Genomic DNA, 24,060 nt, shown 5'->3' on the forward strand with positions numbered 1-24,060 from the left:
TTCTGGACGGATCTGGATTCATCAATTACTTATTTTATATATTCTAAGTAGGGGTGGGACATTAACGCGTTAATTACAATTAATTAATAAGAAGGACGTTAATTAATTCAAAATATAGCCCCTTCTCCAAAGGTTTGTCGGTGTTATTTATTTTTAGTTTTGGTAAGGATTGGGGGCATTTTTTTTGTTTTTTTTAACTTTTTTTAAATAGTTTTTAAACTATTTAAAATATAGATTTTTTAAATACTACTACATATATTTTTAAAAAACAGTTTTTTTTAAAAAATATATGTAGTTTTAGAACTGTAAATACTGTAAGGAAATGCACTGAGATCATCTAACCATAGACCGTGGTTCGCCTGGTTGGTTAGTTGTTGCGTCAAGAAAGAAACTGCCACCCTTCCAACGTGCCACCAGAGGACGCTGCTAACCGCGCTACCATGGCATGTTTGTGAACGTACAAAAAAAAGAGATTATAATTAGGTAAAATGAAAATGTAATAACACTGTTTTCATATTATTATGTTACAAATAATAGATGAAATTATTCTATGGGTTGGAATCTCATATGTAGATTGGGGGGAATCCCACTCACGTGTGACACCTTTAATGTTCAAGGTGGATACAGCAGTGATGCTTGGATATTCATCAGCCATGTAAATGGAATCAATGCTTTTCACCAAGAAAGTCAAAGCTGCAAAAATGCATGATGTGAAATTTTACAGCAACAAAGCAACGTAAAGACTTCTCAAATCTCGCTCAAATCTGTGAAAAAACCCGGACCTGCATCAACAGCAGAAGACAAAGAAAGAGTTTTGTGATTGTTAACACATTTAAGTAATGTCCTCATAGACCTCAGCATGTTTGAAGACAGGTGCGATCCTTTCAAGGAAAAGTTATCAGCGACCAGGGTATGGCAGGTGCCAGGGTAGACCTTGTAAGACTTTACATCGCCTTTTCACACTCTTGTATCGGTGCAGTTTGCTGTCACACATACGCTTCTCGCTATGTAAGAAAAAAATGGATGGTACATAGTAGGAATGAGTGAGATCAAATGTTGCTGTTCAATTCACTTCAGTACACATGTCAGAAAGTGAGCTATCAATAACATAAGTATTGGACATAAAATGACATTTCCTTATGTGCTCTGACCGCCAGAGCCAGAGGTTTAATTGACTACATAATTAACAGTGGGAAAATGGGGCAAGTCTACAATGTGGATCTCTGTTAGAGAAAAGGTTTGGATATATTATTATTGGTTAGAATTTCAACTGCTGACTTTGTCTATATTTGTCACAAGACCCTTTAATTATAATCAAACAATTGCTGTAGGTAATGTTAATTTTAAAATGTGACCCAGTTATTTGAAATGATCTTTATCGCTTAATTGTATCTTTTGACACAAATCATCAAAAAGCAACAAGAAAAGAAAAAAAAAACATATGCACATATTTGCATTCATGCATTTATTAATCATTCTGCATTGCAAGTGAATACTGCAGTTTCCATAATCTTCTGCTGCAGTTTATCTGTATTTCTCAGACAGGCACAGAGCCAGAAAAGCCAGGAACTTGTCCATGGCCACATGGACCTGAGGGGTGAAGTCGTTGGGGAACATGCTGGCCATGACCACGAGGATGCAGTGAGAGAGGATCTGTGAAAAAAGACAAACAGATGTTACATTTAAAGGCTTTTAGCTCTCCATCCGTCCATCCGTCAGACCTTGCCTTTAATTATCAGTGTCCTCTCCTCACTCTGATCTTTCAACTTACAGGTTTAACTAAATCTGGCTCTTTAAACTCTAAATGGCACCAATAGATGGAGCTCCGAGGAAGCATCATATGTATTAGCATTCTTCAGTCACACTGGTTCTGTACCTTGAAGTTAGCGGGATCCACACGCAGAGTGAAGGCATGCAGCTCACTGAGGCTCTGGAGACCTGCTTTCATGTCATCGATTTGGGCCACAGCCTCTGCAACGCCACTCATCACAGTAACTCCGTGCTTCTTGGCAGAGGCAGAGTTTGGGCTTTTATCCTTCCAGTGGTCGAAGTAAGTCTTTGTTTGCGGGTACACAGTCAGCATCCTGCAATAACAACAATAACAATACTAAAAACTCTAATAATAACAATAATAATTTCTTCATGAATCATTGCTGGACCAGATTAGGCCAACATCAGTGGTATTTTCTCAGAACTACCTGCACACTGCATCGGCGCCGATGTCTTCCGACTTTCCTGCTACCTTGCTCCAGAAAGCTCTGACAGCATCCTTGTCTTTTGGAGTGAGACTGGTCATCTTGTCTTTGAGTTTTTGCCTCAATGCACTGTTGAGCAGAAACCCATGGGGTTTTATGGTTTAAACGGATCATGACCACACCTGGACCAGCCTACAAGATAGGCTGCAGAGGGCGTGCCAAAAGATCAGACACAGTTAATATGAGATAAACAATAATGGAAGTAAAATGTAAATTAACACGGCAAGGACACATATCAACATTTTCAAGAAATTATTATGCTATGTAAAAATTCCTATATTTCAGATGAGGTTAAAAAATAGCAAACAATGAGCATGCTGAATTTACAACAATTAACTGGCAGCAGTTTTAAACATAATACTGTACTAATTCAATTTTCAGTTCAGTACATTATTAAAAATAAATATAAAGTTATTTATCATATTGCAAATTGACAATATAATACTGATGATAATGTTGTCAGTAAAGTACGATATAGTTAGAGCATGTAAAGTGCAAATGTCCTATTTTTATAATGCTACCAAGAAATGACAAAAGGACAATGTTTCTAATTCATTTAAAAATCATGATGATTAACATTAACACAAGAAAAGTAAACAGCACAGAAATGGACATTGCTTTTGTCATTAAAGAAGCCTGCTGATTCGAAATGAACTGACTCCAATTTTTCTGATCATTTGAAAGACAGAAGGAAAAGAAAAATGGATCTATTTCACTGTAATATTATTTTAAACAAACACTGTAATGAAGATAATCTCAAGTCACATCAGAAAGCTCAACAGTTGTAGCACAAACAACAAATGTAGAACGATTGTAAATGTCCATGTGGAAAACACAGAGCACTGGGATAGACTGAGCCCATGTTGCACTCATACAACAGTGACCATTTATGATTTAATTATCTTCTGCAAAGGCAGCAGTGTTGTTTTGATTTCAGTGTAAAATACAAGTTGTTCAGTTACTTTAGTTAAAATAGCAGAGCAGCCGAGAAAGCCTCACAATTCCTTTTTGACCAATTTGAGAAAGTGTGCCATTCCTGAACTTTTTTTTTGTTTCGTTTTTTAATTGAATAAAGTTTATTTCGAACATAAATGATTTCCACAGTTTGGGTGAGGTAAAATATGATTTAGATGACTCATAATCATTTACAAAACATCTGTCTCTCCTTTGTTCAATATGTGTATATTTAACATAAACATAAAATAAAAAAATGCTTCAACCAAGTAATATTATTAGATTTCACAGTTACATGATGTAATGTGATCATATAAGTCTTGGTTTCCTGCCAATTCATGTTAAGGTTTGTTCTTAACCCTTATCTAACCTCCTATGTCGCAGCATACAGCGGTGAGGGTGGATCCGCACAAAAGAACATATAGATAAGCTCTGTAGGCTGATATCTATAGAAAAGCTCCAAACTGCTGACTCATTTAACGTAAAATGACAATTCTGAGCAACTAAGTAGAGCAATGATGATGTAATGGCATCAGAGAACCATGCAAAACAACGTTCTCCCAGTAGTCATTGCAATCTTCATATTTGATTTGGTCCACTGATGATGGCAGCTGATGAGAATTGATTTCAAAAGACACATTAACAACCATCTGACTGTTCACACTTCTGTTCCATCAGCAGGAATCAGATGCAAATCTCATTTTGGCTGAAGGTATCTTCAATATTTTCCCCAAATAAAACACAAAATACTTATTTTACTGACTAAACGATTTAACCTGTAATGACCTACATATCTAACACTTTGGAGAGAACATTTTTGCTGCTATGACCTGGTACAAATGTGATGCACATCCAAGCACCAGTTTCTTTTACTGTAATACTCCGTAGCTATCATGTTTCAACCATCATCATCAAATCCCACCAAATATTTTCTAGGAAATTCAAGTCACGTAACTTTAGAATCTTCCAGGAATTCTTCTCAATCCAAGTCTCAGTTGACTCTTTTATAGGATGTCTGTCCCTTTGGAATGTCCAGTGATACACATCCTTCAATTTCCTCACAGATGGCAAGACATGTTCCTCAAGAATTTCCTGATGCTTTGAGGAATCCAACTTACCCTCCACATCCTGCAGGGGTCCAGTGCCTGAGGAAGCAAAGGAGGCATCATGCTTCAATGAAGGTATGGAGTTCTTTTCAAAATATGCCTTAGTCTTCCTCCTTCAGACAAACTGCTCATCCCTAGCCACAAGAAGTTCCAGTTTCATTACTCAACAGACCACTATCCTAGAAATATCTGCATCTTGGCTATATTTGGTCAGCAATTGTGTGTGTTTAAAAGTTCAGGCATGGAGCCTTTGTACGAAGCCTAAAGAGAGGGTACCGAAGGAAGTTCCTGCTAAAGTAATACTATGTAGGCGGGCATAGTATTTTCACATCTGTTTTACAAGGATATGCTTTTATATGAGGGACACTTCACAGGTGGTTAAATAATTTCGAGTGCAATCATTCGTTGTTGCATTTTATGTTGAGTCTGTCAAGCTTTTCAACATTTTCTTGTGGGATCTGTTTATGATATAAACAGCTGCTAAGTAAAATATTCAGACAATAAACCTAACATTTAATGAGGCTTGAATAATATTGCTTCCACTTGTATAACGAATTGTAGCAGATGTGCCAGTTTCCATCCTAACAATAGATGCTCCATCTTTACAGGCAGAGTTCTGCTCCTCGATTCCGTGATTATAAACTCCTGTACTTGACAATCATCTCTGCAATTGTCTGCAGCCCACATGGAAATAAAACTAGTTACATTTCTCATGCCAATAATCACATTCGTTAGTCATTCTAACAGCAAGTTTTTTTTAGGCCAATCTTTTTAGGCAAAAACATCCGTTTGCTAACATTCAGCAAACAGATGTTTTTGCTAAACTTCACAATTAAACAAGTGTCTAGGTGTGTCTCAAAAACAATCTTGATGCTGCAGATGGGCTTCAGACACCGCCCAAACCTGTCACATGCTTCTGGGAGGAGAGCAGGACTGCTTTAAAAGTTGCATCTGGTACCAACGAACACATTTCCAGACTTGAACAGGAAAATCTAAAGCCAGCAAAATGGTTCAATGGACAGAGTTTGAGCGTGCTACCATCCAGGAAATCTTTGCCAACATAAACTATGAAGAAGTGGGACCTGCGTCTCTGGCCAGGTGAGGCATGCATGCTTTGTTGCATTAATATCAACTAATGATCAGGATTATGGGGACTTAAATTTACTTCATCTGACTTTGGAGCATGTATGTTTCCACATTTTCCTCAGGTGTCTGATCGTCTACCCGTGGACTCAGAGATATTTTGGCAACTTTGGAAACCTCTACAATGCCACTGCCATCACAACAAATCCAATGATAGCAAAACATGGAATTACTATTCTCCACGGTCTGGACCGGGCTGTGAAGAACATGGACGACATCAAGAACACCTATGCTGAGCTGAGTGTGCTGCACTCCGACAAACTGCATGTGGATCCTGACAATTTCAGGGTAAATTGGATGAATTGTGTCATTAAACTATTCTATGATTGTTCTGGAAGCCCCTAAACGTTCAAATATTTGTGCTAATGTTTCCTGATTCTTGTGTTGCAGCTGCTGTCTGATTGTCTGACCATCGTGATTGCTTCAAAGATGGGTAAATCCTTCACCGGTGAAGTCCAGGCAGCATTCCAGAAGTTCATGGCTGTGGTGGTGTCCGCCCTGGGAAGACAGTACCATTAGAGCTGCAACAGAGAACCATTATATGTCGATCATCTCAGTAAAGGCTTTTTGTCATGGTCTATAAAGCAAATAAAACAATCAGTATATTAAACAAGGTGCTTGTCAGTAATTACCAAAAGAACTTGAAATAATGCCTTTGAGATTAAAAAGAATATTCTAGAGTGATGTTCAGACACATGATCTGAAATATGTACAAATATTTTCCAGGTGAAAAACAGTAGACGATAAACCGTAAACAACATGAAAATTTAAAGAACTGGGTATAAAAATATGGGTCAACAAATACCCTGACCTGTACCTAAATACCAACGATATTAAACAATGTCACCATTACAGTCAAATTAATAGATTAACATCTCTGCATCATCTATATTTTTTTCTATTTGAATGTTCATAATGTGACTATTTTTATGGAAGACATGGAGAGAAACAGAATTAAAGAAATACATACATTATTCTTTATATATTATAAGCTACCGGTATCTATTCTCTCAAGGCATGGCGTCCCGATCGGTGGCAAACATTAATCATCAATTGAAAAATAATTAGCCATGTATTGTTATTTATTCATCTGCTTGAAGATGATCTTATCTGCCTTGGGGTTACGGGCCTTGCCGGAGCCTATCTGAGCCGACTCCGGCTAAGTGGGGTACACCCTGGAGAATGGGCAGTTCATCGCAGGGCTACACAGAAAGAAAGACCCCCGCTCACTGTTACAAATCATTGTGGACTAACCGAAGTTGCATATTTTTTGGTGGTGGGAGGAAGCCAGAGAAAGCAGAAACATTATTATTAATATTAACTGAAAGAACCATATTTTATATGTTACTGGCAATTTACATGCAACATTGGATAAATGCAATGGAAACAGTGTGGTCAACATTTATTAATCAATTAAGAAACACAATCTAAAACCTTAATAAACCATTAACTAAAGAGCTGCGTGATTACATAGGTGAGAGCTTAACATTTTAAATGTATACAAAGATAGTCACTTAAATTAAAACTTTCAAATCTTATAAAAATTGCTAAAAGTGAATATGAAAATTGTGAAAAAATCTTGTGAAAGTAATAAAGGTTTTGACATCAATAGCCTACACAGTTTTTTGTCAAGTAATTTGACTATAGGAATAATAACCAGCACTTTATATTGACATATATTATTCTGATATTCACATCTTACATGCCTGTTAGATAAATCTGCGAATGTGTTTATCATTAATTCACACTACTTCACCAATGTATAGCAGTAGTTATGTCATGGTTCTCTTTAACACCATGTATAATCACTTCCGTCATAATCATACTTATAATCATACTTACGTATAATCCTTGAAGAACGGTACAAGTGTATCATTGTTATATGCTGACTAGACTGTGCACTCTTTGTCTCTGTTCAAGGGTGGAGGCCTCATGTCGGAGGCCTCGGGGATGTGTGTGTGTGTTTCATGCTGTACCCATTCTTATCTGTGAATAAAACTAGGTGTGGGAGAGATGCTCGCTGAGAATCGCAGGAGGCGGCTCATGAGCAGCATCCATTCTCCCTTGCTGAAAGAAAGAATACTAGTCTCGTTTCTTGCCGCAAGTCAAGTAAATGATCATTGGTGTTTAGTCCTGAGGCTTGGGTCTGATTTTCTCTCTTTTACAGTGTCACAAACCTGACAATGCCACATCCTTAATAGACTCCAATCAGTCACTTACTGGTTCCCTGACAAATCCTACTCACATGACTGCGGCGCAGGCGGCTACACCAGTGCTTTAAGTCATTTCATTTCAGTCATTCAACTAAATCCTGTTAAATCTTAAAAGTACAGAGTATTACACAGATACACCCCAATGTTTCTGTACAACCATACAAAATACCTCCATGTATAAAAAGACAAAGATCATAGCAACATAGCCTTCATTGTAGACATCTTTCTCCCTCACACTGATGATAGTCATGTGTTAATATTGTCACCATAGCATACAGTGTCACAGCCGATAGGAGAAATATATCTGAGATTATTCTGGGAGGTGTGGTTGACTACTTATTTGCCTCTTGCAGTTAAAATGGTGCAATATTTTAAACATTGCATGGGAAATAAAAAATCTTGATCAGCAGAGGTGCTGAATTGAGTTGGAATAAAAAAGAAAATATCAAAAATATTCTAAGTAAAAAATGTTTTTGTATAAATATCGATATACTGTTTAAATGGGAATGTCTGTCTTACATTTTTGTAGCACCAATGAGCCAGTTGATGGAAGGCCACATATATGAGAAAGGCGGCTTTTGTTATTCCAAATTGATGTGATGGTCACACACACATTGCGGTGATATGTAAAAACTATTTTACACATTACAATGATAACAATACTCTAATTACACATTAATTTAAAGATTTGCATATTAATCAACCGCATAATGGGAATTTATCAAACATGTTTGACTTAACATTTTTAATAAAAAACAGGTATGACTACAGTACTTAATCCTAACAAGACTGGACCGATCTTTACACAGTCCAGTAGATATTCAGTTTGTCAAATGGTACCACAAAAAAAGAGATCGGTGTTTTCTACCACGACTGTAATAAAATTAGAGCATTGTCGAAGAAAAAGTGATGAACAATGTGTGAGCTGTCATATAACCATCTGTAAATTATAAGGAACTGTGGTGGGTGAAAATCACACTCAAACTCATGCTTTGCATTAAAACAAAATCACTGTAACATGAACATTTTCTGCGGCTTGGCTGTCGGGTTGCCGTCATCCGCTTCAGGATTAGGTTTTATCTTGTTTCATTGGTAGGAGGAGACGACCCCAATAGTGGAGACTTTGGTGAGACCTACACAAGTTAAAAAATGTATTAGTTTATCAACTACAGGCAAAATCTTGCAGACTCGGTTTAAAAGGGGAATAAACATACTTTGCATAGTTCTACTCTCGGCTGTCACAAAAGAATGTCAGCTGATGTGTTAAGGAGAAAATCCCAAGTTCAGAAACATAAACAACCGTTTCATAAAGGCTATACGAAACGCTTGTGATGTTTCAACATTAGATTGCACTTTTTATTGTGTTGATATTCTTTTTTTTAACCTTCGGTTTGCTTGAACTGCCTCTATGTTAGTTAACAATGTCTGTTGCGGATTTCTCCCAGTATGAATGTTGGTAAATTATTACTCTAAAAACAAGGCCCTTATGAGAACAATCAATGTGTGTTTGTAGTGTGTCCGTTTTCTCACAGGGGAAGGAGGCTTTGCAAAGTTCAGGTGAGCGTAAAGCAGCACAGCAATGTCATTCTGACTGGCATCCAGCGCAATGGACAGAGCAGTGCTGCCATCCTGTAAGAAAAGAGAGGACAACGGTTGGATCGTCGGGTTTATAAGAAAGAGGACAGAGAAACATATACTGTACTCACATTATCAGTGAGAGTGGCATCACATCCGGGCACAGACAGTAGCTGACGCACGATGTCCACGTGGCCGTGTTCGCAGGCACACATAAGCGCTGTGGAGCCGTCGTCATCACGGATGTTGACCTGTGCTCCGCATGACAGCAGCGCCCGCACCATGTCCCCTCGCCCGTGGCTGACAGCCAACATCAGCGCCGTTTGGCCAGCCTACAATTGTCAACGTTAAAAAAAAAGAAAAGAAAAATCTAAAATCACACAGATCCAATTTCAAATCTAAATTGCTGCCAGGCAGACTACAAGCTGCAGCGTGCATCTTTACGAGTCTCATGACTGAGCAGTAGAGGGCGCACCTGGCTGGCCTTGGCATTAACATCTCCAGTGCGCAGCAGCTGCAGGACGGTTTGAAGGTCGCTGTCTGAGTGGAAGGCAGCCAGAGCCGTCAGCATAATGGCTGTGTAGCCCGCCTTGTTCTGCTTGTCAGCATTGCACAGGCCTGTCAGGTATATGGGGCAGTTTGACAGGTGATGTAGCAGCATCATAGACAAAGACACAGGCTGACACATGACATGAAGGATGTGAATTGTTAGACCATGTGACAAATGGCTGTATACTGGGCAAAGACGTGACTAGTTTAATTTTTACATAAAGGATTTTCAATGCTTCAGTCACCATCCTATAAACGTATCATTCACTCGTGCAAAATGGTGCGTATGAACTAAAAGCTGACCCGTGTCCAGCAGCAGTTTCACCACAGGGAAGTTGGAGTGGGAGACGGTGTAGTGAAGCGCCGTGTTGCCGTTGCCATCTGCCATGTTGATCACAAACTCCAGCAGCTGAGGGGAGATGGAGGCGAAGGCACTCATATAGGCCTCGACGACAGCCGTGTCCGCCGCTTTGTGGCAGGACACGCGCAGCCACTCCTGCAGCACTGTGGTGTAAGCCGCTCTCTGAGATCAGACACGAAAGAAGAATCATTCGAGACACGGAAATGTTCCAGGGTGTTAGAGAAATAAAACTGCTAAACTCCTAGGCAATACATATATTTCTTTAAATCAAAAATGAGAATGCCGTGCGTTGGAAACTAAATCTGGCAGAAATACAAGGAACTACGCTGTCTGCTAAAATCGTGACATAAATGTAAGGAGAATTGTGTCTAAAACCTAGCACAAAAAGCGCTTCTTTTTTTTTGTTCCAAAATCTTAAATACAATTTTTTTTTAATATTCAGAAAATGTTTCAGTGTGATACATTTTTGAGAATCGGCCTTTTTTTTCTTGATCATGCTTCTGCTTGTTGTCGCCAGTGTGAATTCTCTTAGTTTCCTGCATTAAATAAAGTGAACTAAATGAACACCTACTGCTCCTTGCTGACTGAAGGCATTGGGTTCCCCCAGGGCTTTCTGCAAAGCATGAAGTGCTGACATCAGGCTGTCACTCAGCTCCAGTCTGAGACAGACAGTGAGTCAACATCAGTCACCGATGCTCATGCGCAGGTGTTATAAAGTGTTACTACATATGTTATTATCAAACCAACATCAGTCCTGTTCACCTGAATTGTTTGGTAGATGCTGTGGCGTTTTCATTTGCGGCTGGCTTTAACTCTGACTGGCTGGAGAGGGCAGTTGTTTCTGACTGGACGGCAGGTTGCTGCTCGGCAACCTCTGAGGTTTCAGTGTCACACAGTGATGCAGCGACACGGGACTTAATGAAGCTTTGATCAGGAGTGGAATCGGTGCTTGACGATATGCTAATGATCTCATGGGTAACTGTGTGTTTTTCTGATGGCAGATTTGCAGGTCCTTTAGAGGCAGAGTCGTTCGCTGGACGTAGAGGAGAGGCTGGTGGCTGAGAAGCACAATTTCGCACAACAGTATCCATCTCTGGCGACTGGAGGGCTTCGTCTGGAAGTCTTGCGTCCGCAGTACCAGAAGAGTTTCGACTCTGCTGCAACTCCGGGATGATGGCTGGTAGTTTGACAACATTCTGTTGAGGCATACTGTTGTTATCTGGAGGCTGAGAAGCCTCGCTGTGGGATATCTGCTGGTGCCGGGCGGCTGACTCTGGGAGCTTTTCCCTGGCTTCATGATATTCACTGGAGTCACTGCCCTCGTCGGAGCTCTCGCTGCTGCTGTCGTCTGATTCAGACTCATAGCTGAAAGACAAGAACGCGTGTCACCGTCTCACAACTCCTAGTCTTTGCAGCTCAGCATTCGACTGATTGGCGGACAGTAATGACTGGAACCTACCCCCCATTGATTCCAACGAACTGAAGGTTTTTCTTTGTGGAGGGAGATCCTGGCTCTCCATCTGCTTTCCGCTTCATAATGGATCGCAGGGAAGACTGTGGAGACGAGGCTGGAAAACACACCACAATCACGCATACAGCAAAATCCTGACGTGGTTCGATGGATGGTCAAGATGCATTTTTTTTTTGAGTCCACTTACCTTTCTTAAGGCCTTCTTGTAATTGGACAGCCCCTGTAGATGTAGGGAGGTGCGACTCTCCATCTTTGCAATGCAGCAAACCGACCCGATTCCCAGATGTGCCGACAGTGACAATAGGCGTAGTCACAGGCTCTGAGGTGGACAACTCGCTCTTCAGGACATCACGTACTTGCTTGGAGCTAACTGCGATCGGTAATCCAACAGGGGTGTCTGTGAGACCGAAAATAGCATTTTCAGCATCACCAAATAAAATATCTTGTTGAGAAATAAAAGGTAAAATTTACAAAGTACATTTGCACAATAGAAAGGAAACGCAATGAATCCTGGGATGCAAGTAAGATTCTAGTTTCAGAGAGGAGCCGTTTCAGCTTCGAAACAGACCTTCAGTTTGTCCTCTGTGGTCGTCCTCCACCGATCCACCAGTGGGTCGAAGGGAGCTGCAAGTCTTCGCATGGAGCAGAGTGCCCACCTCTACGACGGTAGGTTGCTCTAGTGTGTATACCTGGACTCCCACAGTTCTCTGTTCTCTCTGGTGGGACAGCTGTGTGAAGCTGACCAGACTGTGCAGGCTGCAGCCTTGTGGCTCTTTCCAACCCATGCTGGTAGCCATGACCGGATGCTCTGCCTGAGGGGTGCTTTGGACTGCAGTAACCTGGTGCTGTGCAGCCCGCAGCTCCTGCATCGTCCTCTTTAGCTGGCCCTCAAGCTGACCCACTTGATTCTTAAGAGCCTCTGTTTGAGGAAGTAGGCCCAGATCCTCCTCCCGAACCCCGACTCCCACGTGACGACTGCCCCTCGCCTCCTCTGGTCCCACTCCCACAGTGCGGACTTCCAGCTTTACATCTGGCCGTGCTCCACCCACAATCACCGTGTCCTCAATCTCACACCCCGAATCTTGCTTTAAGCCCTCAGGTGCTGTGGGAGATAATGGCCCGGCCGGCTTCTTGCTGCTCTTTCCTCCATTGCTTCCTTCTTCTTCAGGGATATCGATGTAGAGCTCTCCTCTGGGACGACCTCGGCTGAAACCCAGCGTGTGGCCCAGAAACTTCTGGCTCTTCAGCTGGACGCTGAGTTGCCGTTTCTCCTCCTGTAGCACAGAGATCTTTACCTGCAGCACAGGGATGGTCTTCACCTGGTCCTCGAGCTCCTTTATTTTCCTGAGGGCCGCAGCCATCTGCTCTCTGACATGCTGCAGGTGGGCTGGCGTCGGGGTCACTGGCGTGGACAGGCCAGAATTAACTGGAGTGAAGGATCCACTTCCACCCTGGGCTCTGTTGAAGCTGTGGGCACTGCTGAGAGAGGTGTTAGACCCCGCTACACTGCTGTGCATGCTTCCCAGGGTGGAAAATCTCCGCCCCTCTTTTTCCTCCTCCAGCTTCCTCCGCGCATCCAACAGGGTCTTCTCCACCCGGGCGGTGCTGAAGCTGGGCCTCTGCATCGTGTGGTAGCCTGGGGCGCAGTAGGAGAAGGAAGAGTGCCGGCTGTCCATGCTCGCATTGGAACAGAGGGACTCTGTGGAAGTCCACCAGGAGCCAGCGTAGCCATAACCCCGGGGAAGGGAGCCATAGCGCGGCCGGCGCTGGATAGGCACCTTCTTAATAGTGTTTCCCTTCTCTATGTCGTTGACATATTTGAGGAAGTCTAAGTCCAGATGGTAGCCATAGGGGGTCTCAACAGAGTAAGGTGCCTCCTTTTCTTTGCCGTGGAGTGAAGGGGGGACAGGCACGTTGAGTTTCCCTGAGGGGGAGGGAAATCAGAGTTAAACAAATGGAAATTCGCATCCAATCCTGGAATCAGACTTTAGAAAAAAGTATAAACTTTGAGCTCAAACATATTTCTCAAACAAATACCAAATTAGGTACGAAAAGGAAACGGTACCGTTGCTCGAAAGTGTGTGAATAACACAACTATTAAATGACTAGAAGATTAGAAGTTGTGCGATGACTTAAATCCTACTAAAAATAGTGACCTTAAAACAACTTCATTATCATGAAGAGCAATATTAGGAAGACGAGGAAGTTGCACCTGGGAAGCTGGGGTCCATATGCAGCACCTGAGCCATGATGATCCCGTGGCGGCTCAGTCGCCCCCTTTCTCGGACCTGTGTAGACAGAGATGTGTTGAAATGATAAATAAACATACACATAAGACAGTCTAAAGAACCCCGACAACATCATATGGACGTCTCATAAGCCGACAACATAATGCAAATGAGAACACACCACTTTATATTTGGCACTCTAAGAATAAATGACTGATTGCGGCTGCATTGTTTCTTTTGAATGTCCAGAAATAGTTTATTTTTCTTTCACACTCCTGCACCCCCTCCTAATTTTAGCCGTTCATTCTTCGGAGCGCGGAGGGTCACAGTGGATTGTGTGTTTGTTTCTGTTCCAAGCATTCAGCGGAGTTACAGGGGAAAGTTTTCCTGGCAGCTGATTCTAGGACAGAGGATTGAGACTGCCAGTTACAACCTTATTAGGAATCAGATGTGCACACTGGCGTTCCCTCTCGATTTGGGGTTTGGAGGCACTCTCCTTTTTCTCTCCCTCACTTTCTCCACACCTTCCCCTCCTGCTCCAGCTGATAATCCCGAGAATTCAGCCATTCACCGTCCCTTTCATTTCCCCCCCCATTGTCTTGTCATTGCATCGCCACAGAAGCGATTTAGTGCATTTTGACAACTCGCAAACAAAAGACGAGGCGTTTTACTCCACGCGAGAGCGGTGCGTTGAACTGACAGCGCCACGGCCGCCCGGGTTGGCGTCTGCTTGCAAAAGATTAACTTTCTAGGTCATCACGTTGTGGGAACGGGAATGTAACGGCATTAGTCATTGATACATTGTTAAATTGGATGAAAGAAGATGAAATCTGCCCTTTGTTTTTTTTCCGTGGGCACACTCTAAGGCCGTTTGCTGTTACTGCAGAAAGCACGGTGCCTCTTCTTTAAGTCCAGCTCTTGCTCTCTGTCCCGTGACTCTGCACAGTGCTCGCTCATTTGTAAAAAGTAGGGCACTTGGGGAAAAAAAATAAAATACCAAGTCAAGTTAGTCACTGTTTCTAAGTCCTGTAGATAGTTTAATGTCCTGGAGCAAGGCCCCTTATCTGTGCCCCTTCATCACCCTCTCGTACCCACATTTCACACGTAGGGAAGGAAACAATGCACGTAGATTTGAACGCTGCCAAACTGAAAGCACTAAAACATGAAAAACATATAAGCCACAGACACCAAGACAACTTTATTTCAGCATAAAATATTTATTATTACTATTTATATAGCGGCATATATATCCAGTTGAGGAATCTGTCAGATGTCTTAGTGGAGTAAATTTTAAGACATCCTTACATTAAAGTTCTTTACTTGATACAGAGTAATGGCATCACATTACCCTGTTCCTGAACTGTCTCTTTCTCTGTTACTGGTACCATTCCTCCCAACACAACCTCCTCCAGATGCTCCACATCTGCCTCTCCAGCAGCGGCTCATTGGGCATGAATATACTCTTCTTGAGTGTGTATAATCTGTGCGGCTGGGGCGGAGCGGTTGACCTTCCTCCCTCTCGCCCAGCTCTCAAACAGAGTTCCTTTGAGATGACAGCTGAACAGACACCAGCGCGCAGCCTCCCTCAGCGCCACACTGCCATTCTTCCGATAATGTCCCCTGGCTGGCTTCATCCGGCACAAATGCCTTGCCCCCCATTACAACCCCCCACCCTCCGTACACAGCTGCATGCCATGCTAACGGAAGTCAACATAGACTGGTTTACTCCCTCCATTCCCTTCCATTAAGATTAAGACAACCCCTCTGGGGATAAGACGCAGGTCATCCAGCACAAATTACATGTCTGTGGTATGTCCTGTAAGATGTCACGAGAAAAATGCATCCTAGCATAGGTCCTTTGGCTTCTAAGGGCAACTGGAGAAACATTGAAGGCATGCAAGGCAGCATAAGGTTTATTCATTTCTATGACAGCATCTGGAGGATTAGAATCTGAATTCACAGCACGCACACAGATTTCCCTCTTTGATGCCTTTGATGGATCGAGACCACCCTGAGAAGTCTTTTAAAATCCCGAGCTTCATTTGGAGGTCAGCGCTCCCAAGTTTATCAAATTGGTTACTTCCATCTATCGAGTAGCATCTCATATTATTGCCATTACAAAGGATCAGATCTCAGTATCGCTCATTCAGAACCGTCCCACCTCCCAGAGAAGACCCTCGTGGATTTTTCCACTGCTTCACAGTCTCTGAAAGTTCATGATTACTATTCTGTTCAGGTTTGGGTATGGTTTGTGAATTAGGAAAAGGGGGATTTATTTTCCGCCTCATACCAGCTGCTTGCGCTGCACGGATGGGACCGCTGCTCCCCGGGCTCCTTGCGCTCCCCTTCTCTTTCTTGCACTTTTACACACAGTACCTGTGGGACATTAGAAACAAAGTAAACTTCACAAGTCCCAGCTTTTGTTCGTAGCCCAGAAAAACTGCATTACAAACAAAAGGAAACTTCCAGACAAGTCGTCATCAGGCGACGTCAGTAAACATTACAAGGCGTGTGACTCCGCTGACGGAGACAAACAGACTTCTGACAGGTTACAGAAGAGTGGTCTCCTGTGGCAGACCGCTCTTTTGTAAACACGGGTAAAACAGGCACTTAAAAAAACATTTCAAAACATCCAGCGGTTTGGACCGACCTGCCGGCTGTGAACAATATACCGACATTAAAGGCAATCATGGCCCGGCCTCCTTGAGAAACAGCCTGAATGCAGTCTCAGCCATGCATAGCCGCTCGCCCAGATGTCTAGGAAGACTCCCCTCCCCCCCCCCCTCCCCCCCAACCCATTCCTCCCTCAAATTTAGAGCATTAATCAATCGGAGCCTCCCTGCCATGTGATTGGGCAATGTTTTCTGTTTTCTTGCTTCTGTGACTAACACTCCCAAATCCACTGGTAGACACACACACACACACACACACACACCCTCCAGCCTCTGTGGGAACAGCCGTCATCTGCACAGATCGGCTTTGAAGACCTGAACCAAGGCTGATTTCATGAGCCTTATAAAGTGCTCCTTTCATGGACAACACAGATTCGAATGGTGCGCTGCAGCTCCCGCACACCCGTCCACCAGATAAGCAGCGTGGCTTGTGCTGAATATCTTGGCTCAGGCTGCCCAAAGTGTCGTCGACATTTTGTCAGAAGGGTCTCACGGCCCAGAGAACACCGGTGGTTGACCTATGCAGTATTTCACGATAAGAATTTCAGTTCTGTCTATTGTCTCATGTTGTTGTCAATTGTCGTTCCCCCCCCCCCATACCCTCTCCTTGTCACGGGAGGGGTAGGAGGAGAATCCAACCTTTTAGACTGGAATGACAGCCAAATCACAAAGAGCCATTCATTCGGTCCTCCAGTTCCACAGCTGGTTCTAATATAAAGCAAGGAGGGGCATCTGGGAGAGGGAGAGGGAGACGAGCGGGTGCAGCGAGGAACTTTACCTCCAAACAAACAAACAGATGATGAGATGCTGTTATGGACTCTGGGATTACAAAGGGCTAGCCCACATAATTAATATCTAAACAGAGACGTGTCCATGACTCCAAAAATGGTTGCGATTCTATCCGTGTAAGCAAACACAATATCGTGAATATATATCAACGCCAAAGAACTACTGTTAATGATAGGATTTAAGACAGTGAGCGATGTGGACATTGTACTTATAACCCTGCCTTGGTGCTGATGGAAAATACTTGTCTAAGAGTAATGCCAAACTTTACGAGAGACAACTTCAACTCCCATCGACTCCCACACGATAGAGATGAAAACACACATCTCCCAACACATCACAACCGGCTGAGGCCTGAAACTCCCACAGCTCCACAGACACAGCCATAGCCTTTGCATTGATTTAGTTACTCGAGGGCACCCATAAGAGGAAAGCTAAGTGATTTAAGGCTTTTTAATTTGTTTGTGTTCCTGATGATTAATCTGACAGCACAAGGATACATTTCTGATTTACTATACCCTAAATAAGTAGATAGATTTTAGCGGTACATGTGCCACAAGATAATTGATGTGACGAAGAACACACATAACTGGTGTACTAATCTGCGGTCTGATGAAGAAAGGGTTACAGGAAAGGGAGCTCCATCTTTCTATCCCCCAAAGGATACAGCCACTTCCTCTAAGCCCGGGAGAAAGAGTAACAAGCAGAGGGAGAGACTAACTTAAAAAAAAAAGTGAGACTGTCGTATGTGATGGAGGGTGGGAGAGAAAGAAAGGCAGAAGTGCAAGAGGAGCAGGGAAGAAAACTTAAATGGTTTTAGATGGAAACTTCACGAATGAGAAAAGCGCATGACTGCCTTCATATTTGGACTCCGCTAGCATGAATCACAGCAAACGCTTATGCTGACACCACAGTGCGGTTTGCTGCCGTCGCAGCAGAAAGAAGAATCACGCGACGGCTTCAGAAAGTCTCAAAAAGACTTTTCCTCTCGATCTTAAATGCCTCCACCTCAAAGACGACCGTGATCTGTGCATTCCGTGCCGAAATTAGACAATACTTACGAGAAGATGCACTCGGTCTGACTAAAACCAGCTAAACCCCCCCCCCCGCCCCGAGTATACGTGAATATATACATATAGATGAGTCTTAAATGTTACAGAAAGACACTGGAGACCGTTCTTGGTCCGTCTGTGAAGACTTCTTGTCCTCTTCCTCTGCAGGACAGATGGCTTCATTCAGCCAAACGGTTCTCGATGAATAAAAACTGTATCAGACGTCTATTCAGAACAGCTAAATGATGCTCAGTGCAGAAGCAGCAACAGTCATCTGTTGCACATCACCGCCTGGCAGACAGGACGCTTGTCATACAGTTTGCTCTTGCTGCTGGTGCTTTCCAGCGAAATCATAACCCAGAGGCGCGTCCCTCCTAGAGCTCTGCCCTGCTTTTTACATTATGAGGTGGCGGTGTGGAGGAACAGACTTTGCTGGACTTAGTGGTATGGTGCAGGCAAGAGTATGGCCAAGGGGAGGGACCGGCCATCTCCCATTACTCCTGGAGCAGGAGCAGAGTAAACACCCGCCAGCCTGCTATTGGTCATTGTGCTAACCTCCAACAGGAAACTGAGCAAGGGTGGGGCTGAGCTGCAAGGAGCAGCACCGGAAAAAAAAAAAAGAACAAAAAAAAGGCATTTGGGAGAAAATTCCTGAGCTGTTGCGGAGGTGGGGATTAAAAATGATGCCGAGCAGAGAGGCCACGGCGCTTTGAGGAGGCCGGGGGCTGGAGAGGAAGAAGACGAGGTCCAGACGGCAGTAGGGCGTTCCCAGCAGGGCTGGGGTTAAAAGCTCAGGTCAGCGCGTGTTGAGGTACCAACGGGACAGCATGGCAGAGCAAAGGAAGTAATCTCACTGCTGCAACAGTAGAGCTAAAGTAGGCCCCTCTCGGGAATCTGATTAAATACTTCCTGATTCAGCGACTGTTGCTAATCAAAGGACGGGACGGGGAACGCATCCATAACGCCGACCACAGCGACATGTCAGTCTGCTTTACTAGACTGCAAAGACAATTGTGCTTATCTGGGTATCAATGCATTAAAAGAGATCAAGTGAGATTATTCAATCACATAATGAATGAGCTGCAAAGCCAGATTAACCATATGTTCACTGAAAACATTCTTTTACTGGCAGATGCTACTTCTACAATGCTGCCTCTGATCTTTATCTTAAGAACTAAATAACCTCTAATACTAAAGAATTGTTGGTAGCAAAGAAAGGCTGAGATGGTCTGAAGAAGATAGATTCATAGGTGACGGAAAAGGGGAAACGTCCCCAAGTGGCAGAAATGATCATTTTCTGTATCGGTTTTAATAGAACGGCTAATTGATCATGAGGTCGAAGCAGAGAATCAGTGGACAGGGCCTAGACAGTCTCATACAGTCAGTAATTTCATTAGCCCCGCTAAACCTTCTAAATGCCCGGCGTGTGTCCCAGAGTGCAAATGGGGTTTATAGCCCTGCATTCCAGCGAAGCACCCCTCGGTTCAAACACGGGAGCGAGACAATCGCATTCCAGCTCGCGTGAAAATGGCTGAAGGGAACTCCAGCTGCTGACAAACCTGTCGAGAAATTCCCAAGCTACGGATTGAGGGACTCCCAGGAGTCTCCGACTGAACTCTTAAGGGAGGGGGGGGGGGGGGGGGGGGTCCCCAACAATGAAGTATTGAGTCGTGTCTATAAGTAAAGTCCAGCTAAGACTTCTGCAATAAACCCCGAGGATTCTACAGTTGCTGTTTGTTGTTTAAACGGCCATGTTGTCCTCCCTTGTCACATCTTATGTGTTAGACTAACAGACAACCATCCTGCATATGCAGCTACACCAATGACCGGACAGACACCATCTGCAGCAGTCTTTGACTATTCATTGGTGATTTATACAGTCGGCAGCCCACGGACACATTAGCAGGACAGCGGTGTATTGTATGATACAGTCCACCAGACCGATGCTGAAATCAAAACAACAACTGATGTGTTTACTGATGAAGCAGGACAGCGTACCTCACCGACTCACTCGCGCCGCCAACACAACTCTCTTCTTCGAAGCAGAAAACCCATCAGGACTTAGATTTGAATGATGATAAAGTGACATTTAAAGAGTTTATCATTAGTTCCGATCATATACACGTCTGGAAAACCTTTTTAGAGTCTCACGCTCTCCTGCTGCTCCTCCATCAGCTCTCATCCCTCTTCGCTGGGACAGGCCAGAAGATGACTAGTGTCCAGAGGTCACGCCCTTCGCTGACCAGCGACGAGTTCAGGCGGCGAGACGAGCAAATTTTAGGACAAGAAGCGGCAACGAAAAGCCGATGAACATCTGGAAGTAGTGAAAACCTGCAGCGTGCACGGGCCCACCCTCTCCCACGAGCCTTCGCTGAGTTTTTCCTTTTTTGTGTGTGAAATTCTAAAGTGGCTCGACCCAGAGTGTTGCACATGATCACGCATGAGGCATGAGGGGAAAGTTTAATGATGAAAGGCAAACAGATAAACACACCGAAATGTGGCGTTAGTTTAGGAATGCCGTGGAGAAGTAAAGCATGCAGAAAGATCAAACAGAACTGGATTGAGCTTTAATAACAAATTGCCACAAAAGTTGAGGCCTTGTGGCAAAAAATAAAATCCTTCCCGATGAACCCTCAGTAAAAATCACAATACAGTACACTGATGAATTTAACAGGGATAAAAAAAGAGGCAAGGGAATGTTCCTTTAAAATACCTTCTATACTTCTATACATTAATATTTGGCTCATATTTTGTCTCAAAAAACCTGTTTCCGGTTAATACAGGAAAGTGAGTTTTATTCTAATAGAGATAACGGCGTGTTTTCGGCAGCTGCGCTTCTCACCGTCGTGCTGCGTGAATCGATGATGCTCTGAACAAAAAGAGGCGCGACTGGAGACTGGAGTCCTCCTAAAATGAAGCGACGCTGAGCAGGAAATGCAGGAACCTAATTTACAGGCTGTAATATATATCAGACTACCGATGGAGGGATTGCGGTGAATAAAGAAGCGGCTGCTTCAAAGAGAGAGAAGGGAGCGGGTGGAATGGGGAGGACCGACGCGTCAGAAAAGAAGTGACACACACACAAAAAAAAAGCGCCACGGAAAAAGCGATTTAAAATGCAGGTGGATAAAGACAAAAGAAAAAGAAAAAGAAGGAAACTTATTCGCGGTTCCTACCTGTCCTCTGGAAATCCTTTCATCCGCCGCCTGGGCCCAGGAGCGCTCACTGACAGAGACAAAAACACTGCAGCCAAGATGCTCCGCGGCCCCGCCCACTCCTCTTAAAGGGCCAGCGTCTGAAAAGCCTTCATGTACCCTCCGTGGGTCCTCCGACAAAGAGACACATTGTTTCCATCAATATCTTTTCCGACGTCAACCATATATTTTTTTCAAGCCCAGGCAATGCATCTCAATTCAAGCCTTACATCTGTTAATTGTGTCTGTTTTTTTTACTTTGAAGAAAATAAAACAATAGGATTTAAAAATATTCATGTTCATGTTCATCTTGGAAAACTTGTGGGTTATGCTGCTGATGGTGTGCATTATAAATAAATGGGATCTTTCAGGAAAAGCTTGAGGCTAATTACACATTTGTCAACTATGTGTAAAATGTCCTTTCCTGCCTTTCCTGGTATATGGTGTCCCTCTGAATTCGTCAGTCCTAACCTCTTGTTTTTAAGAAATGATTCCCATTGGAAAGGTCATCATTAGCTTTGGTTGTCAATCCTGACAATGCTAGTATACAGACAGTCAGCAATTTAGATCCGTAGAAAATAATTACAGCAACTGATGCTCTTAACATGTTAAGCCATGATAACAATCAAACTTCAATTCTGACAAATATCTAAAGGATATGATATATTTACCAAAACAAGCATTGTTACAAATACCACCAGTATGCGGTATTTGAGAAGTGTACAAACCTTCAGGCCCCTCAAGGACAAAAGAGAAGGGAAAACACTTTAATACAGGCATGTGCAAACACAGAAGTCAATGCAGCATCAGAGGTAGATTTGCTGTGACGACCCCTGACGGGACAAGCCAAAAGAGGAATGTAATTAAAACATACACTTTTTTTTTCTCCCAAAAAGATTTGTGCTGTAAGATAGAGATATTTATTTTCTTTTTAACCATGACACAAACTTTAGTGAAGAGCGTAGCTCAGTATGGATGTAGAAAACATCCATACCGTAATCAGATGATTACTGGACAAAAACTTACAAACACAAGTAAAATATTTTTTTTCACTATATAAATATTCAAATATAATTCGATATATTTTTTGATACAAGTATTTTACCTAATGAGGAACGGATAGTGTTTACTTAATCTGATTTAAAAAAAAAATTGTCCTGAACTTAATTTAAATCTGATCGCACTTTAATCTTCCACATCCTTTATTTTTTTTCTGTTCTGTGTCAATATGTAAAAAGCCAATCCACAAACTACTGTTAGATTATTTTTAATTCAAAATAAGTGCCTTTACATGTATTGTCATGACATTCCAGACTCTAAACAGGCCAATTATGATGCAGTATAAAAACACTGGGAAAATTATATATTTTCCCTTGTTGCCACGACAAACTACACTTAATGTGATAATCACAATGCATGCCAATAAAAATTCAACCACTCGACTAGTGTTTATTCTATAAATAAAAACTTGCTGAAAGAAGGAAGAGGAATGTAATAGAAAGCAGTACAAAACAGTGTAAATAAATACAAAAAAGTATCTAATTGGTAAAAAAAAAAAAAAGATTCTGCAGTTTTGCAAATTAACAAAAGATCACGATATCTCAATAGTTACAATATTTGTGTTGTAGTTTGTTTACAATAGTGCAATATCTTAGATACAGTAGTTGGAAATAGCTACAATGACTATATAAACACAGTGTTGACATAATACAAGGCATTTGGAGTGCTTTTTGACATTAGTTTAAAAACAGGACTTGCCTTACACGACAGCAAACATGTAATCAGTTACTGTACGGTAATAATGTCACAGTTGGAACAGATTTGCGTGGGTCAGGAACATAGCTTGGCTTAAGGCAGTGCTTCTGATAATTACATGTGATGTGACTACAGTGCATTACAAGACAATTTCACAGTTAGAAAATAAACAAAAATAAAACATTTAAATATACAATCCAGCCTTCCCCTCCCGACAATATTCCCTTTAATTCTTAAACCGCCACTACAGGCCTAACATTGGACAGATTGGTCCCACCTCTACTCTGCAGTAAATTCTCATAAGTCATAGGCAGCCCTATTGTGACAACATAAAAAAGAAGGAATGCCAGTTATTTGGTCAGTTGATAACAAATGAGAAAACTCCCCGGGACTATCTACAAACCAACTGGCAGTGACTACTCCCAGACACAGTAAAAAAAAATAAAAAATCTCACAATTTAAATAAGGCTGAGACACAAAACAGACAATTTAATGCCTCTCCAAAATCCAACGCTTGCAGCAAGTAGGCAAACAGATGCACCAGCAAAAAACCACAAAAATTATTTGGATAAAAAAAAATGTTTGTCGGCTCCAGACATATAAAAAGATAAAACTAGATCAAGCTTTGAGAGATTACTAAGAGGATTCTTCTTCTTCTGGTTTACCTTTGGTTTAAGACTCTGACACGTCTGAGTCTCGCTCCAAATGAAGATGTTTACAGTTCAGATAACCTTCCAGTATAAACA

At 42.5% G+C, this 24,060-nt stretch overlaps 3 protein-coding genes across 3 annotated transcripts; 1 reads left to right on the forward strand and 2 right to left on the reverse strand.

The window, feature by feature from the left end:
• Window positions 1-1,524: 1,524 nt before the first annotated feature.
• LOC137912933 (hemoglobin embryonic subunit alpha-like) lies at window positions 1,525-5,943 on the reverse strand. Its single transcript, XM_068757062.1, has 5 exons — window positions 5,869-5,943; window positions 4,328-4,354; window positions 2,199-2,324; window positions 1,877-2,084; window positions 1,525-1,653 (listed from the first exon to the last, which is right to left on the reverse strand). The coding sequence occupies exons 3-5, from the start codon at window positions 2,294-2,296 to the stop codon at window positions 1,525-1,527; spliced, it is 435 nt and encodes a 144-aa protein (XP_068613163.1). The 5' UTR covers window positions 2,297-2,324; window positions 4,328-4,354; window positions 5,869-5,943.
• LOC137912934 (hemoglobin subunit beta) lies at window positions 5,313-5,977 on the forward strand. Its single transcript, XM_068757063.1, has 3 exons — window positions 5,313-5,413; window positions 5,524-5,746; window positions 5,849-5,977. Exons 1-3 carry the CDS (start codon window positions 5,322-5,324, stop codon window positions 5,975-5,977), a joined length of 444 nt encoding a protein of 147 aa, XP_068613164.1. The 5' UTR covers window positions 5,313-5,321.
• Window positions 5,978-8,747: 2,770 nt separating this feature from the next.
• Window positions 8,748-13,876, reverse strand: LOC137912958 (KN motif and ankyrin repeat domain-containing protein 2-like). The gene is given in 11 exon segments (XM_068757089.1): window positions 8,748-8,804; window positions 9,202-9,300; window positions 9,378-9,578; window positions 9,722-9,864; window positions 10,099-10,318; window positions 10,728-10,815; window positions 10,919-11,521; window positions 11,616-11,724; window positions 11,815-12,024; window positions 12,175-13,551; window positions 13,840-13,876. Coding segments are annotated over 11 exon segments (3,144 nt in total).
• Window positions 13,877-24,060: the final 10,184 nt, after the last annotated feature.

This window comes from Brachionichthys hirsutus, unplaced genomic scaffold, assembly GCF_040956055.1.
Source record: "Brachionichthys hirsutus isolate HB-005 unplaced genomic scaffold, CSIRO-AGI_Bhir_v1 contig_851, whole genome shotgun sequence".
Lineage (NCBI taxonomy): Eukaryota > Metazoa > Chordata > Actinopteri > Lophiiformes > Brachionichthyidae > Brachionichthys > Brachionichthys hirsutus.

Excerpts from the sequence above, each read along its gene's own strand:
- LOC137912933 (XM_068757062.1), bottom strand. The coding sequence starts at position 2,296 with ATGACCAGTCTCACTCCAAAAGACAAGGATGCTGTCAGAGCTTTCTGG. Across the intron at positions 2,085-2,198 it reads GGCGCCGATGCAGTGTGCAG|GATGCTGACTGTGTACCCGC; the intron begins GTAGTTCTGAGA and ends TTGTTATTGCAG. Across the intron at positions 1,654-1,876 it reads TGGATCCCGCTAACTTCAAG|ATCCTCTCTCACTGCATCCT; the intron begins GTACAGAACCAG and ends CTTTTTTCACAG.
- LOC137912934 (XM_068757063.1), top strand. The coding sequence starts at position 5,322 with ATGGTTCAATGGACAGAGTTTGAGCGTGCTACCATCCAGGAAATCTTT. Across the intron at positions 5,414-5,523 it reads GGACCTGCGTCTCTGGCCAG|GTGTCTGATCGTCTACCCGT; the intron begins GTGAGGCATGCA and ends CATTTTCCTCAG. Across the intron at positions 5,747-5,848 it reads TGGATCCTGACAATTTCAGG|CTGCTGTCTGATTGTCTGAC; the intron begins GTAAATTGGATG and ends CTTGTGTTGCAG.